Source organism: Macaca thibetana, chromosome 7 (assembly GCF_024542745.1).
Source record: "Macaca thibetana thibetana isolate TM-01 chromosome 7, ASM2454274v1, whole genome shotgun sequence".
Lineage (NCBI taxonomy): Eukaryota > Metazoa > Chordata > Mammalia > Primates > Cercopithecidae > Macaca > Macaca thibetana.
In genome coordinates this window covers 159,546,404-159,561,007 of record NC_065584.1, presented here as the reverse complement: position 1 = coordinate 159,561,007, position 14,604 = coordinate 159,546,404, and the positions used below count along the sequence as shown (strand labels likewise).

General features: G+C 52.0%; 5 protein-coding genes across 5 annotated transcripts in view; 2 read left to right on the top strand and 3 right to left on the bottom strand.

The window, feature by feature from the left end:
- CSK (C-terminal Src kinase) overlaps window positions 1-14,604 on the bottom strand; it is a 278,351-nt gene that overhangs the window by 193,484 nt on the left and 70,263 nt on the right. The window lies entirely within an intron of this gene.
- SCAMP5 (secretory carrier membrane protein 5) overlaps window positions 1-14,604 on the bottom strand; it is a 201,334-nt gene that overhangs the window by 163,772 nt on the left and 22,958 nt on the right. The gene's annotated exons all lie outside the window — the stretch shown is intronic.
- ULK3 (unc-51 like kinase 3) overlaps window positions 1-14,604 on the top strand; it is a 297,486-nt gene that overhangs the window by 267,808 nt on the left and 15,074 nt on the right. The window lies entirely within an intron of this gene.
- MPI (mannose phosphate isomerase) overlaps window positions 1-14,604 on the bottom strand; it is a 60,463-nt gene that overhangs the window by 36,953 nt on the left and 8,906 nt on the right. The window lies entirely within an intron of this gene.
- SCAMP2 (secretory carrier membrane protein 2) overlaps window positions 1-14,604 on the top strand; it is a 427,899-nt gene that overhangs the window by 406,097 nt on the left and 7,198 nt on the right. Inside the window, exons 3-8 of the mRNA XM_050799898.1 lie at window positions 10,218-10,286; window positions 10,748-10,846; window positions 11,369-11,497; window positions 12,678-12,795; window positions 13,391-13,516; window positions 14,195-14,354. Of these exons, the coding sequence (XP_050655855.1) occupies window positions 10,218-10,286; window positions 10,748-10,846; window positions 11,369-11,497; window positions 12,678-12,795; window positions 13,391-13,516; window positions 14,195-14,354 (701 nt within the window). The remainder of the gene's footprint in view (window positions 1-10,217; window positions 10,287-10,747; window positions 10,847-11,368; window positions 11,498-12,677; window positions 12,796-13,390; window positions 13,517-14,194; window positions 14,355-14,604) is intronic.

Below are 14,604 nucleotides of genomic sequence, written 5' to 3'. Positions count from 1 at the left end.
AAAATAAAGATTCTGTGGTTTTGCAAATGTGGTTCTTGCCTTCCTCTTTACTGTTTGCTAAGTTTCTTTCATCTCTCAAGATCCAACTCAGATTCCAGCTCAGTAGAGCCTTTCCTGACTCTCCCAGACAGCTTAATTGCTCTCTCCTCTATGATCACATTGTGGCTGCCCTCACCCTGTCACAGTGCCGATCATGTGCCATCACCTCTTGCCCTGGTTTCTGTGTGGTTCTCTGTACTATTGCTTCTCGAAGGCAGGAATCAAGGCTTTTTCTTGGTTTCCCTAGCCCAGTGCTTGATGGAATGGTTTGTGTATGGAGAGACTACACAGAGGTGGGAGGAGATAGTAACTGTCCCATTTTGAGGGTAGACTCCTTTAGAGGAGTGGTGCCGGCTCCTGGAAGGCCTTGAATGCCAGGCCAGGTGACTCAGACTTGCTTTTCTGGATGGTTCCACACATCGCAGCTAGTGGCAGGGAGCGAGGCCTGAGACTGTACCTTGCTCACTGACTGCTTTTTTTTCTTTCTTTCTTTTTTTGGAGATGGGGTCTGTCTCTGTCCCCCAGGCCAGGGTGCAGTAGCACAATCATGACTCACTACAGCCTCGACCTCCTGGACTCAGGCAGTTCTCCTGCCTCAGCCTCTGGTATAGCTGGTACCACAGGTACCCACCACCACACCTGACTGATTTTTTTTTTTTTTTTTTGAAATGGAGTCTTGTTCTGTTGCCCAGGCTGGAGTGCAATGGCGTGATCTCGACTCACTACAACCTCCCCGCCTCTCGGGTTCAGGTGATTCTCTTGCCTCAGCTTCCTGAGTAGCTGGGATTACAGGTGCCTGCCACCAACACCTGGCTAATTTTTGTATTTTTAGTAGAGACTGGGTTTCACCATGCTGGCCAGGCTGGTCTCAAACTCCCAACCTCAGGTGATCCCCCCACCTCAGCCTCCCAAAGTGCTGGGATTACAGGTATGAGCCACTGCACCTGGCCTCATTTTTGTATTCTCTGTAGAGACGGGGTTTCACCAAGATGCCCAGGCTGGTCTCAACTCCCGGGCTCAAGCGATTCTCTCGCCTCAGCCTCTTAGAGTGCTGGGATTACAGTCATGAGCCACTGTGCCCAGCCTATTTTTTGTTTCTTTCTCTGTTTAAAAATATGCTTGTGTGTGTGTGTGTGTGTGTGTGTGTGTGTGTATGGTGTATTTTTGTTTTGTTTTGTTTTTTCTTTTTTTTTTTTGAGATGGAGTCTCACCCTGTCACCCAGGCTGGAGTGCAATGGCACGATCTCAGCTCACTGCAACCTCTACCTCCCGGGTTCAAATGGTTCTCCTGCCTCAACCTCCCGAGTAGCTGGGATTATGTATGTGTGTTTTTAAAATCAAAATAACATGATCACATTATAGAAAATTTAGAAAACAGAAAATAAGTCTTCCATATTTCTACCAGTCATTTGCAACCATTGTTATTTATTTATTTATTTATTTATTTATTTATTTTGAGACGGAGTCTCGCTCTGTCGCCCAGGCTGGAGTGCAGGGGCTGGATCTCAGCTCACTGCAAGCTCTGCCTCCCCGGTTTACGCCATTCTCCTGCCTCAGCCTCCCGAGTAGCTGGGACTACAGGCACCTGCCACCTCACCCGGCTAGTTTTTTGTTTTTTTTAGTAGAGATGGGGTTTCACCGTGTTAGCCAGGGTGGTCTCGATCTCCTGACCTCGTGATCCGCCCGTCTCGGCCTCCCAAAGTGCTGGGATTACAGGCTTGAGCCACCGTGCCCGGCCTTATTTATTTATTTATTGAGATGGAGTCTCACTCTGTCTTCCAGACTGGAGTGCAGTGGTGTGATCTCGGCTCACTGCAGCCTCTGCCTCCTGGGTTCAAGTGATTCTCCTACCTCAGCCCCCTGAGTAGCTGGAATTAGAGGCACATACCACCATGCCTGGCTAATTTTTGTATTTTTAGTAGGGAGGGATTTCACCCTGTTGGCCAGGGTGGTCTTGAACTCCTGATCTCAAGTGATCTGCCCACCTTGGCCTCCCAAAGTGCTGGAATTATAGGTGTGAGCCATCGCACCTGGCCTGTATTTTTTTTTTTTTTTTTTTTTTTTTTTTTTTTTTGAGACAGAGTCTCACTCTGTCACCCAGGCTGGAGTGCAGTGATATGATCTCGACTCACTGCAACCTCCACCTCCCGGGTTCAAGCGATTCTCCTGCCTCAGCCTCCAAAGTAGCTGGGATTACAGGTGCATGCCACCACACCTGACTAATTTTTGTATTTTTTTTTTTTTTTTTTTTTTTTTAGTAGAGACAGGGGTTCTCACCACGTTGGCCAGGCTGGTCTCAAACTCCTGACCTCAAGTGATCCGCCCGCCTCGGCCTCCCAAAGTGTTGAGATTATAGGCATGAGATACCGGGCCTGGCCCATAATTTGGTATTGATGTAACAAAGCCCCTTTCCTTTCCTTTCCCTTTCCTTTCCCTTTCCCTTCCCTTTCCTTTCCCTTTCCCTTCCCTTTCCCTTCCCTTCTTTCCCTTCCCTTCTTTCCCTTCCCTTCTTTCCCTTCCCTTCTTTCCCTTCCCTTTCCCTTCCCTTCCTTTTTTTTTCGAGACAGACTCTCGCTCTGTCGCCCAGGCTGGAGGGCAGTGGCGCTATCTCGGCTCATTGCAAGCTCTGCCTCCCGGGTTCACACCATTCTCCCACCTCAGCCTCCAGAGTAGCTGGGACTACAGGCACCTGCCACCACGCCCGGCTAATTTTGCTTTTGTATTTTTAGTAGAGACGAGGTTTAACTGTTAGCCAGGATGGTCTCAATCTCCTGACCCTGTGATCCGCCCGCCTCGGCCTCCCAAAGTGCTGCGATTATAGGCGTGAGCCACCACGCCCGGCCAGAAAACCTTTTCTGTATTGCTGCACCATCTTCATAGCTGTGATTCTTAGTGGCGGTGTGGGCCTTCAAGGAGATGTGTACCAAAATATACCTGTGCTCTCTGTCATTGGATGTTTGTTTCCTGCTTTTTTCTCCTATTGTAAGTCCTGGTCCTATGAATATCATTGCAGGCACAGAATTTTACATGTTTTTGTGATATTTTCTTAGGACAGATTCTCAGGTACCAGGTCAGAGAGCACCAAGGTCAACCGTGGCTCTTTGTGCACTGGGACCCAACTAGCCACTCTGGAGTTGATTGCTTTTTCTTGCTCTGTCACACTCAGCCTCATCTCCAAAGCCCATAGGACTTCACAGAGGTTCCAGAGTGTTGCTGACTCTCTGCCTCTCAGCGTGACCCTGAATTTTTAATTTTAAAAAATTTTTTATTTATTTATTTTTCCCTGAGTCGAGTCTCGCTCTGTTGTCCAGGCTGGAGTGCACTGGCACGATCTTGGCTCACTGCAACCTCTGCCTCCCAGGTTCAAGTGATTCTCCTGCCGCAGCCTCCGGAGTAGCTGGGATTACAGGCACCCGCCACCATGTCTGGCTAATTTTTGTATTTTTAGGAGAGACGGGGTTTCACCTTGTTAGCCAGACTGGTCTTGCACTCCTGACCTCAGTTGATCCACCTGCCTCGGCCTCCCAAAGTGCTGGGATTACAGGCATGAGCCACCATGCCTGGCCAAAATTTATTTATTATTATTATTGTTTATTACTTTTTGAGACAGAGTCTTGCTCTGCTGCCCAGGCTGCAGTGTGGTGCCGTGCTGCGATCTCGGCTTACTGCAACCTCCTCCTCCTAGGTTCCAGCGATTCTCCTGCCTTAGCTTCCCAAGTAGCTGGGACTACAGGCGTGCACCACCACACCTGGCTATTTTTTTTTTTTTTTGAGACGGAGTCTTGCTCTGTCTCCCAGGCTGGAGTGCAATGGCACAATCTCAGCTCACTGCAACCTCCGCCTCCCGGGTTCAAGCGATTCTCCTGCCTCAGCCTCCCAAATAGATGGGATTACAGGCACCTGCCACCATGCCCAGCTAATTTTGTATTTTTAGTAGAGACGGGGTTTTGCCATCTTGGCCAGGCTAGTCTCGAACTCCTGACCTCAGGTGACCCACCTGCCTCGGCCTGCCAAAGTGCTGCGATTACAGGTGTGAGCCACCACACCCGGCCAATTTTTGTATTTTTAATAGACATGGGGTTTTACCATGTTGGCCATGTTGGCTGGTCTGGAACTCCTGTTCTCAGGTGATCTGCCTGCCTTGGCCTCCCAAAGTGCTAGGATTACAGGCCTGAGCCACCATGCCAGGCCTAAACTTATTTTTTATTTTTAATATTAAAAAAAAGAGACAGGGTCTCGCTGTGTTGCCCAGGCTGATCTCAAACTGGATTCAAGCCACCCTTTCACCTCAGCCTCCCAAAGTCCTGGATTACAGGCTTGAGCCACCGTGCCCAGCTGGCCCTGAATTTTTTTTAGTGCATGAGATGATATTTATTTAATGTATTTTTTGGAGCCTGAAATAAACCTCACACTGGGAGCCTGGGTAGAATACAGGAAGGGAAGGCAAGGAAAAGTCACAGAGAGCTCAGACAGCCAGCACCTGTGAAAAGCATAGAAAGAGGTTTCCAAACCAGTGACAAGTGTGGTTTTCAATTAGCTGGGCGTGGTGGTACGCACCTGTAATCCTAGCTACTCCAGAGGCCGAGGCATGAGAATCGATTGAATCTGGGAGGTGGAGATTGTAGTGAGCAGAGATTGCGCCACTGCACTCCAGCCTGGGCAACAGAGCGAGACTCCGTCTCAAAAAAAAAAGGTGTGGTTTTCATGGCCCTTCCTGGCAGAGCTGCAGCCTAACTCTGCCTTCCTCTCTTCCCTCACTGCCTTTACCCTCCAGCTATGAGGAAGTGCCCCACTGTCCTGCAGTGGTGGGGAGCCTTACTGATCTGGGCCTTTGCTCTCTGTCTTCCTTCTGCAACCTGGCCTTTCTTGAAGCCCACTGAGGTATCTCCCCTTCTTCCTGTTTTTGCTCTGCACCTTGCTGTGGTCCCCAGCACCCCCTCAGGGGGTGTCCACTTGTCTCAGATACCAGATTGTGGACTCCAGAAGGGTGAGAGCTGTGTCTTATTCACTGTGGTATGTTTCTCACACTATAGCTGGTTGCTGAATGAAAATAACTGAGGTTAAGAGCCTTTTATTTGTTATAAATTCAGTAAAGGGCATTAGCCAGTCTGAGTGGCACTGCAAGGGGTTTTAGGTTACTCCTCCTTGTAGGTGAAACTTAGCCCTCACCATCCTAGGGTCGGGCACAGTGGCTCATGCCTGTAATCCCAGCACTTTGGGAGGCCGAGGCGGGCAGATCACAAGGTCAGGCAATCGAGACCATCCTGGCTAACACGGTGAAATCCCGTCTCTACTAAAAATACAAAAAAATTAGCCGGGCGTGGTGGTGGACGCCTGTATTTCCAGCAACTTGGGAGGCTGAGGCAGGAGAATGGCATGAACCTGGGAGGCGGAGCTTGCAGTGAGCCGAGTTCGCGCCACTGCACTCCAGCCTGGGCGACAGAGTGAGACTCCATCTCAAAAAAAATAATACTAATAAATAAATAAGAGCCAGTTAGTTGATGCTCAGTTAGTGGGAAAGAAAGTTTATGCTGTTGATTTCCTATTTGTAACTTGGAGTAAAAGCTCATGGTGCTCATTTAGGCCAGTCAGCGTGATCCTTACTCAAAAGACTGTGCATATGTCTTACCAAAAGTGTTCCTCAAGAACCAGCTCTATGGCTGGGCGTGGTGGCTCACGCCTGTAATCCCAGCACTTTGGGAGGCCAAGGCTGGCAGATCACAAGGTCAGGAGATCGAGACTATCCTGGCTAACACGGTGAAACCCCGTCTCTACTAAAAATACAAAAAAATTAGCTTGGTGTGGTGGTGGACGCCTGTAGTCCTAGCTACTTGGGAGGCTGAGGCAGGAGAATGGCGTGAACCCGGGAGGCGGAGCTTGCAGCGAGCCAAGATCGCGCCACTGCACTCCAACCTGGGCAACAGAGCAAGACTCTGTCTCAAAACAAACAAACAAACAAACAAAAAACCCCAGCTCTTTGAAGGAAAGAAGAAAGCAGGGAAACAAGCGGAAGCCCTTGTCAGTGTCTTCCTGGAGTGGGGTTCATTCATTCAGCCACATATTCACTGAGTGCCTTCAATTTGTCAGGCTCCGTACCAGGCTTCGGGATGCTTTGCCCACTCAACTTTACCATCTTGTGTCCCTGGAGACAGACTTGGATTCACTGACTACTACCCCTGAGATCTTAAGACAAGCTACTTCCCCTCTCTGAGCTTGAGCTTTTCCAGCTGCAAAATATAAATATTCCTCCCTCGTAAGGCTGTTGTGAGGGTTAAATGAGGAGCTGTATTGTAGCTTTTCTCAGCCAGGGTCCCGAGCTGAGCCACAGAACAGAAAAGCTGATTGGAGTGACTCTCTCAGCTCTCTCAAGTACAGAGTATAACTAGTGCCATCCTAGGTAACAGGAGAGAAGTAAAGCCATTATAAATAGTGGATTAAGGGGTCATAAGTCTCTCGAAGAACCAGGTCAAGGAAGGCCAGTACAACCGTCTTTTCTGACAGCTCGACATAGTGGCCAGTTCTAGGGCAACTAGAATTTCACAGTAGCATCATTGTGTGGTGAGTTTGGCACACCATAGACACTAAGTAAATGTCAGCTTCCTTCCCCAGTCCCTCCTCCTCCCTCCCTTTCTTGCCAGGACTCAGCTTCTCTTAAAGCCATACACATCTTTCAGAAAGAGCCTAGGTTTTCTTAAATGGGAAAATATCCACTTTTCTTAGCGTTTTAGGTCACTCTTCCTAGGCAACGTGCTTCCAGGCCCTTGGGCTACTGCTGTGATGCAGGTGCCTCCTGTTTGCTATGCCCTGGCACTTGGGCAGTGCTTCCTAGAGAAGGGGGAGGCCCTACAGCGTGCTGCATGTCTTCTCAAACCACTGAGCTGCTGTGCTGCCGCAGGCCCTTCACCAAGCACCAGGGAACTAAAGTATGAACTAGACACAGATGCACATGGCTGCAGGGAGTTTCTAGCTTACTAATGGAGATCAGATTTGTTTATGAGGAGCCCAGTGAGGGGTGCCAGGCCATGTCTTTAAGATTTTAGGAAAAGGGGAAGGATCAGAGTGAACAGGGCAGTCACCCTATCATCCCCATCACAGTCCCCTTCTGTCTGCCATTCATAAAGGAAATGGCATCTCTTTGTGGGCCTGGAGGTCACCTGTTAAACATGTGCACCTTGGCCAGATGTCTGTATGCTAGCACCTGAAAGTGCTACCAGAGCGGCCCCTTTTCTTCTGTCCTCTGGTGACTCAAGACTCGAGGAGCCAGTTCTGTGGATGGTAGATCCGATTTCAGTGACTTCAGCGGTGGCTAGGTTCTGCTGAGTCTGAAAGGGGAACAGATACCAAGCCCCAAATCTTCCTTGCAGGAAGCCAGATGATTCTAGTAGTAAACCACTAGTCCTTCAGGCATGAAATAACCTCAGGGCCAATTCCTCAGCAACACAGAGCCTCCTGAACTTCACCTGGTCACTTCGTCCAAGTTGCAGGAGCCATCAGGGCAGAGTTGGTGTTCAGCAGGAAGGACACAGCCAGTCTGTCACAGACGAGGTTGGAAGGGGTGGAGGCTGTAGTATGAGGCACGTCCAGACACAGTGAGTTCTGGCTGTATGCCTGGGGACAGTCAGTCATACCCTCTATGAACTGGTGACTCAGGTGGGAAGATAAGAGGTAGTATCTGTGATAAAACCAGAGAATATTCAATGCTGACCCTCAGCTCTATGAATGTTTAGAGTAAGGAGAGAGCTCCCATTTTGGGTCCTTGGATCATGGTGAATATCAGTTTCTACATCTGTAAACTGAGGGGGTCACTCTGTGGATGCATCTAATATTAGCATTGTATTTAAGAATTGGATCTGGACAAGGTGAGGTGGCTCACGTTTGTAATCCTAGCGCTTTGGGAGCCCAAGGTGGGAGGATCACTTGAGCCTAGGTATTCAAAACCAGCCTGGGCAACAAGGCAAGACCCCATCTCTACAAAAAAAAAAAGCTTTAAAAATCATCCAGGCCTGGTGGCTCATGTGTGTAGTCCCAGCTACTCAGGAGGCTGAGGTGGGAGGACTGCTTGAGCCCAGGAGTTTGAGGCTACCATGAGCTATGATTGCACCACTACACTCTAGCCTGGGCAACAGAATGAGACCCTGTCTCTTAAAAACAAAAAAGAGAAAGAAAAGAACTGGAGTCCAGGTGCAGTCTTGCCCAACATGGTGAAACCCCATCTCTACTAAAAATACAAAAATTACCTGGGCGTGGTGGCAGGCGCCTGTAATCCCAGCTACTCAGGAGGCTGAGGAACGAGAATAGCTTGAGCCCAGAAGGCAGAGGCTGCAGTGAGCTGAGATCGCTCCACTGCACTCCAGCCTGGGCGACAGAGCGAGACTCCGTCTTAAAAAAAAAAAAAAAAGAACTGGCTCTACAGAGGCTTCCGGTGGAGGTGAGGCTGGGCCTGAAGTATGGGAGCATCTGGCTTAATAATTAGGGGTGTGGGGTGAGGTGTGGAACCCAAGCAGTGTCTCCACAGGCAGGAACAGCCCTGAATTTGGCCACCCTCAGGGCTGTTCCTCATGGAGCAGGGGGGGGGGGGGGTGGGGGGGGGGGGGGGGGGTGGGGGGGGGGGGGGGGGGGGGGGGGAGTGGTGGGGGGGGGGGGGGGGGGGGGGGGGGGGGGGGGGGGGGGGTTGGTGGGGGGGGGGTGGGGGGTGGTGGGGGGGGGGGTGGGGGGGGGGGGGGGCAGGCATGGCTGTGAAGCTGGACCTGAGCCCTGCATCTGTTACCAGGAAGGGGAGGGTGCGGAGGAGCTCTCCTGGGGGCGGGACAGGGTGAAGACAACTGCCCCAGGCCAGCAGGGGCACAGTAAAGAGGATGGCAGAGCCCCATGCAGAGATCAGATGGGAAAAGGAGACAAGGTTGTGTTCTGAGGACATTCTTGGATTTTATTAAAAGACTTTAAAAAATCCCCGAAACCCAAAAACAACATTTTCTTGGATTTTCATCTGAGCCTATCATATCTCTGCTCTTAGCAAGTGTGCCCGATTTAATAAAATCAGTACTGGCAGCCAGCAGCATGTTTTTGTTCTAGAACCTTAGACTTTTTTTTTTTTTTTTTTTTTTTGAGACGGAGTTTTGCTCTTGTTGCCCAGGCTGGAGAGCAATGGTGCGATCTGGGCCCACCACAACCTCCACCTCCCAGGTTCAAGTGATTCTCCTGCCTCAGCCTCACGAGTAGCTGAGATTACAGGCATGCGCCACCACACCCAGCTAATTTTATATTTTTAGTAAAGACAGGGTTTCTCCATGATGGTCAGGCTGGTCTTGAGCTCCCGACCTCAGGTGATCCACCCACTTCAGCCTCCCAAAGTGCTGGGATTACAGGCATGAGCTGTGTCCGACTACCTTAGACTATCTTTTGGAAAATAAGAGGACTGGCCAGGCACGGTGGCTCACGCCTGTAATCCCAGCACTTTGGGAGGCCAAGACAGGCGGATCACGAGGTCAAGAGATCGAGACCATCCTGGCCAACATGGTGAAACCCTGTCTCTACTAAAAATACAAAAATTAGCCGGGTGTGGTGGCGGGTGCCTGTAGTCCCAGCTACTCAGGAGGCTGAGGCAGGAGAATCGCTTCAACCCAGGAGGCGGAGGTTGCAGTGAGCCAAGATTACCCCATTGCATTCCAGCCTGGGCGACAGTGCAAGACTCTGTCTTGAAAAAATAAAAAAAAAATAAGAGGAATAAATGAATGATAAATAAAACAGTACAGAAAGGTTATAAAGTCAATAGTAAGTCTCTGCCCTCACCACCCCATTCACTTGCCCCTCAGCACCCCACCCCGCAAAAAACAAAACAAAACAAAAAAACAAAAAAAACCCCACTCTCTAGAGGTAAATACTATGAACCATTTTGAATCTGTATAGGGTACCAACAGGAGCCTGTGTGGTGTGTACTCTCAAGCTTCTGGGTAAAGCTTGCTCTGGGTCTCTCCTGGGCTGAACCTTTTCCAAGAAGGGAGAAGGGACTGCAGCTGTGGTGTGGCAGGGGCAGGCACAGAACCCTTCCAGAGAGAGGTTTCTCAGGGTCCCGGGAGCGTGATCAGCAGCCCCACTTCAGTCAGGCGTCACCGGCTCGCCCGCCGGCCCTGGCCAGGGTTTTCTCCTCTGTGTCTGAGGGCTCTTTTTCACCTTCTCAGGATCCCTCTGTGACCCAGCTGACGAACGCCCCGCAGGGCGGCCTGGCGGAATTCAACCCCTTCTCAGAGGTTGGTGAGCAGGCCCTCTTTCCAAGTCCCGTGACCCTCTGGGGTGGTGCTGGGGTCTCCAGGGCAGGGAGCCTTGGCAAGGACAGAAGCAGCTCTGAGAAGCGGCAATCCTCAAAGGGACAGTCCTAACATGAACCTGGGAAGCAGGGTAAGGATGGGAAAGCCACCAAACGCTCTGTGAAATTCTCCCCTTGAGATCTGTGACCAGGGCCCCTCCCCAAGGAGGTCAGGGCGATGCCCAAGAGTGCTGGACCCAGCGAGCCCAGGGGTGCTGGGTTAGGGATCAGATGGCCTGAACCTGAGGCTTGTTGGCTAGGAAGCCACAGGGGAAGGCCCAGTGCAGGCCCCAAGGGAGTCCCCTCACAGTCAGGGGCACATCACCCATCCTGCTGTGGGTTTGCCCCCTCGTCACCAACTAGTGGAGTCCCACTCACTTCTGTCCTTTGATTTGTTCCATGTAGACAAATGCAGCGACAACAGTTCCTGTCACACAACTCCCTGGGTCCTCGCAGCCAGCGGTTCTCCAGCCATCAGTGGAACCAACCCAGCCGACCCCCCAGGTACTGCTGACAAAGAACTCTGGTCTTTTCTCTCCAGTGAGGGAATCACCCAGACCAGTAGCTGAGCCCTGAGGCTCGGGGCAAGCAGAGAGCCTTCAGCCTTGGCCCCCTAAGGACCCTTTTGCTAATTTGTTTGGAGCTGGTCACCTACAAGTAGAGGGGCTGCTCTGCCAATTAATATCCTTACTCCCTGCATCCCATCCACCACCACCACTGAGAAATAAGCTCTACTCACCAGGCTGGGCTCCTTGGTGCCTCCAGAGAGGGCATTTGTCCCTGTCGTACCCCTCCAGGTCCTCCTCAGGCCTTTGACTTGTTCTCTCTTCCTTGGGGCCCAGAATCTCTCTTTTTTTTCTTTAACTTCATTCTCACCTTCCTTCCTGTCTTCCTTTGTCCCTTCACCAAATACTGTGAATCTTTTCTGCTTTGTGCCTGGTGCTCCACTGCACTGCCTCACTGCCCTCCCGCCGCGGTCCTCGCTGCCCCTATGAGTGTGACCCACGGTGGAGTTGTGTGTTGCAGCTCCTGGTTAGACAGGCCGGCAAGTTCCCGCCTGCCCAATTCCTGGCAGCGAGCGAGCTCTCAGAGAGGCAGATGCTCCTAGGAGGAGAAAGTATTCTCAGAGACAGCTACATGCGAAAGCTTCCCAAGGTAGGCCTAGTGTAGATGAGCAGGAAGAAGAGCAGGGCACCCGGAGCCTGCCCAGCGCTCCTCCCAGGCCCCAGAGCCCTGTGGAGGTGAGGCAGCCCTTACATGCGGAGGTGCCTTTCTGTGCAGCTGGGTGGTGGGCTGTAGGGAGCTGGGTCCTTCTCAACTGACGTCACAGACTTGGAGGAGGTCAAGACCCCCAGCGTGGCACAGCGGGGTCAGTTCTGCTCCTGCTTCTGCCACCAGTGCCTGAAACTTCCCTCCCCAAGGCAGCCTTAGGTCTTTGAAGAGTTTTTGGAGAGGTTGGTGTGTGTATACATGTGTGTGTACACATGTGCCTGGTTTGTCATCCTGTGAGATGACCAGTTTGAGATCTCTCCCTAAAAAGGACTGGAGTCTCATCTATCAGGAGGAACCTGGCCCTAATGGCAGCAGCTGCCAGCAGGTGCAGGGCCCCAGGGCCAGGTCTGTTCAGCCTCATGTACAGTCAGTCCCTTACTGTCACTCAGAGGCTCTGCCCTGCCTGAAGAGGAGATAAGCATGGACTCTGCACACCACTAAAGCCAGGCAGGGCAGGGCCACACCTAAGGGGCTGTCCTGGGGTATAGCCAGTCGCAGTTTAGGGGGACCTCAGGAGGCAGCTTCTGGGGGCAGGCCAGGGGACAGGCTGCTTGTGCAGATCCTGAGGCTCAGGCACACGCCATCTGCCCTCACATGTCTCCCCTTTCCACTCACTGCTAGCAGGCTTGCACTGTTTTCCTTCTCATACATACACCCAGGCTCTTCAAATGAGGCTTGGGTCTGTGGGTTTCTTGTTATAGTTTAGTTTCTTGTGAGGTCTTTTTCCCAAAGGTCACAATCACTGAGCTCTGCCTTGACCCAGTATGAGGAAGAGGTGGAGAAGCCACTGGGGATAGTTCTCCCAACTCAAGCTTAGGGATGAGGGCAGAGGAGAACCTAGTCATGGCCAAGGGACCAGGAAGGTGCGGGGGCAGTGGAAGACAGGTTGGCTTCTCTAAGGTGGTCTCTGGTACCTAAGACACTCTGGGAGGTGGGGACTGCTTCTGGGACTCCTTGCTGGCTGTCCCTGCCTGGGGCAACGCCTCTCTGCCTGCCCACCCAGGCTGACACTGTTTCTGTTTGTTGTGTCTGGCTGTCCCTGTACCTCCCCTGTTCTCTCCAGGCTGCGGTGTCTGCAGCCCAGGCAGGCCTGCTTCGGCAGCAGGAAGAACTGGACAGGAAAGCTGCTGAGCTGGAACGCAAGGAGCGGGAGCTGCAGAACACTGTAGCCAACTTGCATGGTAAGGGAGGCTGCTGGGGCCTGGGGCTGCCCTGCCTGGCATAGATGAGTATCCTGAACCCTGTGTGGAGGGCCTCCCAGCGTTCACCCTGAGCTGCCTCAGAGTTTTGTGGGGCTCTTCTCATCACAGGACACTGGTCCTAGGAAGAGCAGTATGTTGCAAGTCAGGAGACCTGTAGTGTGGTTGTAATGGCTGTAGATTACTTCTGCACTCCTTCCTAGCTCTAAAATGACTTGATTCTTTGATAGCATAGGGGCATTGGTCCCACAATTCCTTGCTAATGGTGATGAACTGAGTTATCACACTTGTGGGCTGCTTGTTAATAAAAATAATCACTTAGGCCATTTAGCTCTCTGTATTTCCCAGTGCATTTGGGATCTATTATCTCAGTGTGAGCTTGGTGGTATCTCTTTGGGTTCCATTCCTGTTCCATCCCACTCCATGCAGACTCCAAGCCCTGCTTGCTGGAGCCCCTCTGGGAACCAAGCCCTGCTTGCTGGAGCCCCTTGGCCCATACACTGTGCTGGCGTGCACGCACCTCGATGCCCCTTCTGAGGCTGGGCCCTCACCTCGTCACTCCTTTTCCCCCACACAGTGAGAGAGAACTGGCCCCCCCTGCCCTCGTGGTGCCCTGTGAAGCCCTGCTTCTATCAGGATTTCTCCACAGAGATCCCTGCCGACTACCAGCGGATATGCAAGATGCTCTACTATCTGTGGATGTGTGAGTCCCGCTCCTGCCCTCCAAGCTTAAGGGCGAATTGGGTGTGACTTCAGAGCCCCATCTTGGCCCTGGCTGCTCCTCCCTGGTATACAGGCTTTTAGCAGACTCCAGCCTTCCTCAGTGCCTGGGCTGGGTTGGGGAGGTGCCTCTGCCCACAGGCTGCCCCCTGTCTGGAAACCTCCTTGAAAGGGGCAGTCCAGACCACAAATCACGGAGGGTGGGACTAACTAGAGGCTTCCAAGTTCCTTCAGAGCTCACTGCACTAAAAGGCCCTCCTTAGGTGAAGGCCTTCCCTGTCCACAGGCCTGTGGATTCTGAAGGGTGAGGAAGAAGACTTCTCCGGCAGCTCCATCGGGGGCCATCCAGGGCCAGGGAAAAGCATTGCTAAAGGAAAGACTTCCTTCCCCAAGGACCAGCCCTGGGTCTGCATCTTCCCTCCACACCCCTCAGACACCCGGGCTGTCCCATCACCTCTCAGGAATGTAGTTTGATCCCTGGTTTTGAGGTCCCATAAAACCAGGATTTGGGAGCTATCCCTGCCTAGGTACAGAGTGGGCTCCTCTGTCTCTGCAGCTGCCTTCGCAGCATGAACCTCACCTCTCCTAGGGAGTGGCCGCCACATTGGAGCCCCTCAGCCACCGTGGCGCAAGTCATAACTCTGTCCTGTCCCCTCCCCAGTGCATTCAGTGACTCTGTTTCTGAACCTGCTTGCCTGCCTGGCCTCGTTCTCGGGTGACAGCTCCAAGGGAGTGGACTTTGGCCTCTCCATCCTGTGGTTTCTGATCTTCACTCCCTGTGCCTTCCTTTGTTGGTACCGACCCATCTATAAGGCCTTTAGGTGAGTGAGGCCGGGGCAAGGGGTGAGATTTTATGGCTGGCACCCCAGGTAGCAGGCTAAGGGCTATAGGCCCTGGGACCCCATCCAAGTCTTAGAGCAGAACAGAATGTAGGGAAATCCACGTTCCCTACATTCTGTTCCTCTGTTCCCACCCAGAGCAGAGACTGGGGGCCCTGTTCTTCAGTTTCTGTACCTGAGGTCTACTCTGGGCCCTGTCCTTGGACCAGGCACAGGAGACTTAGAGAAGGGA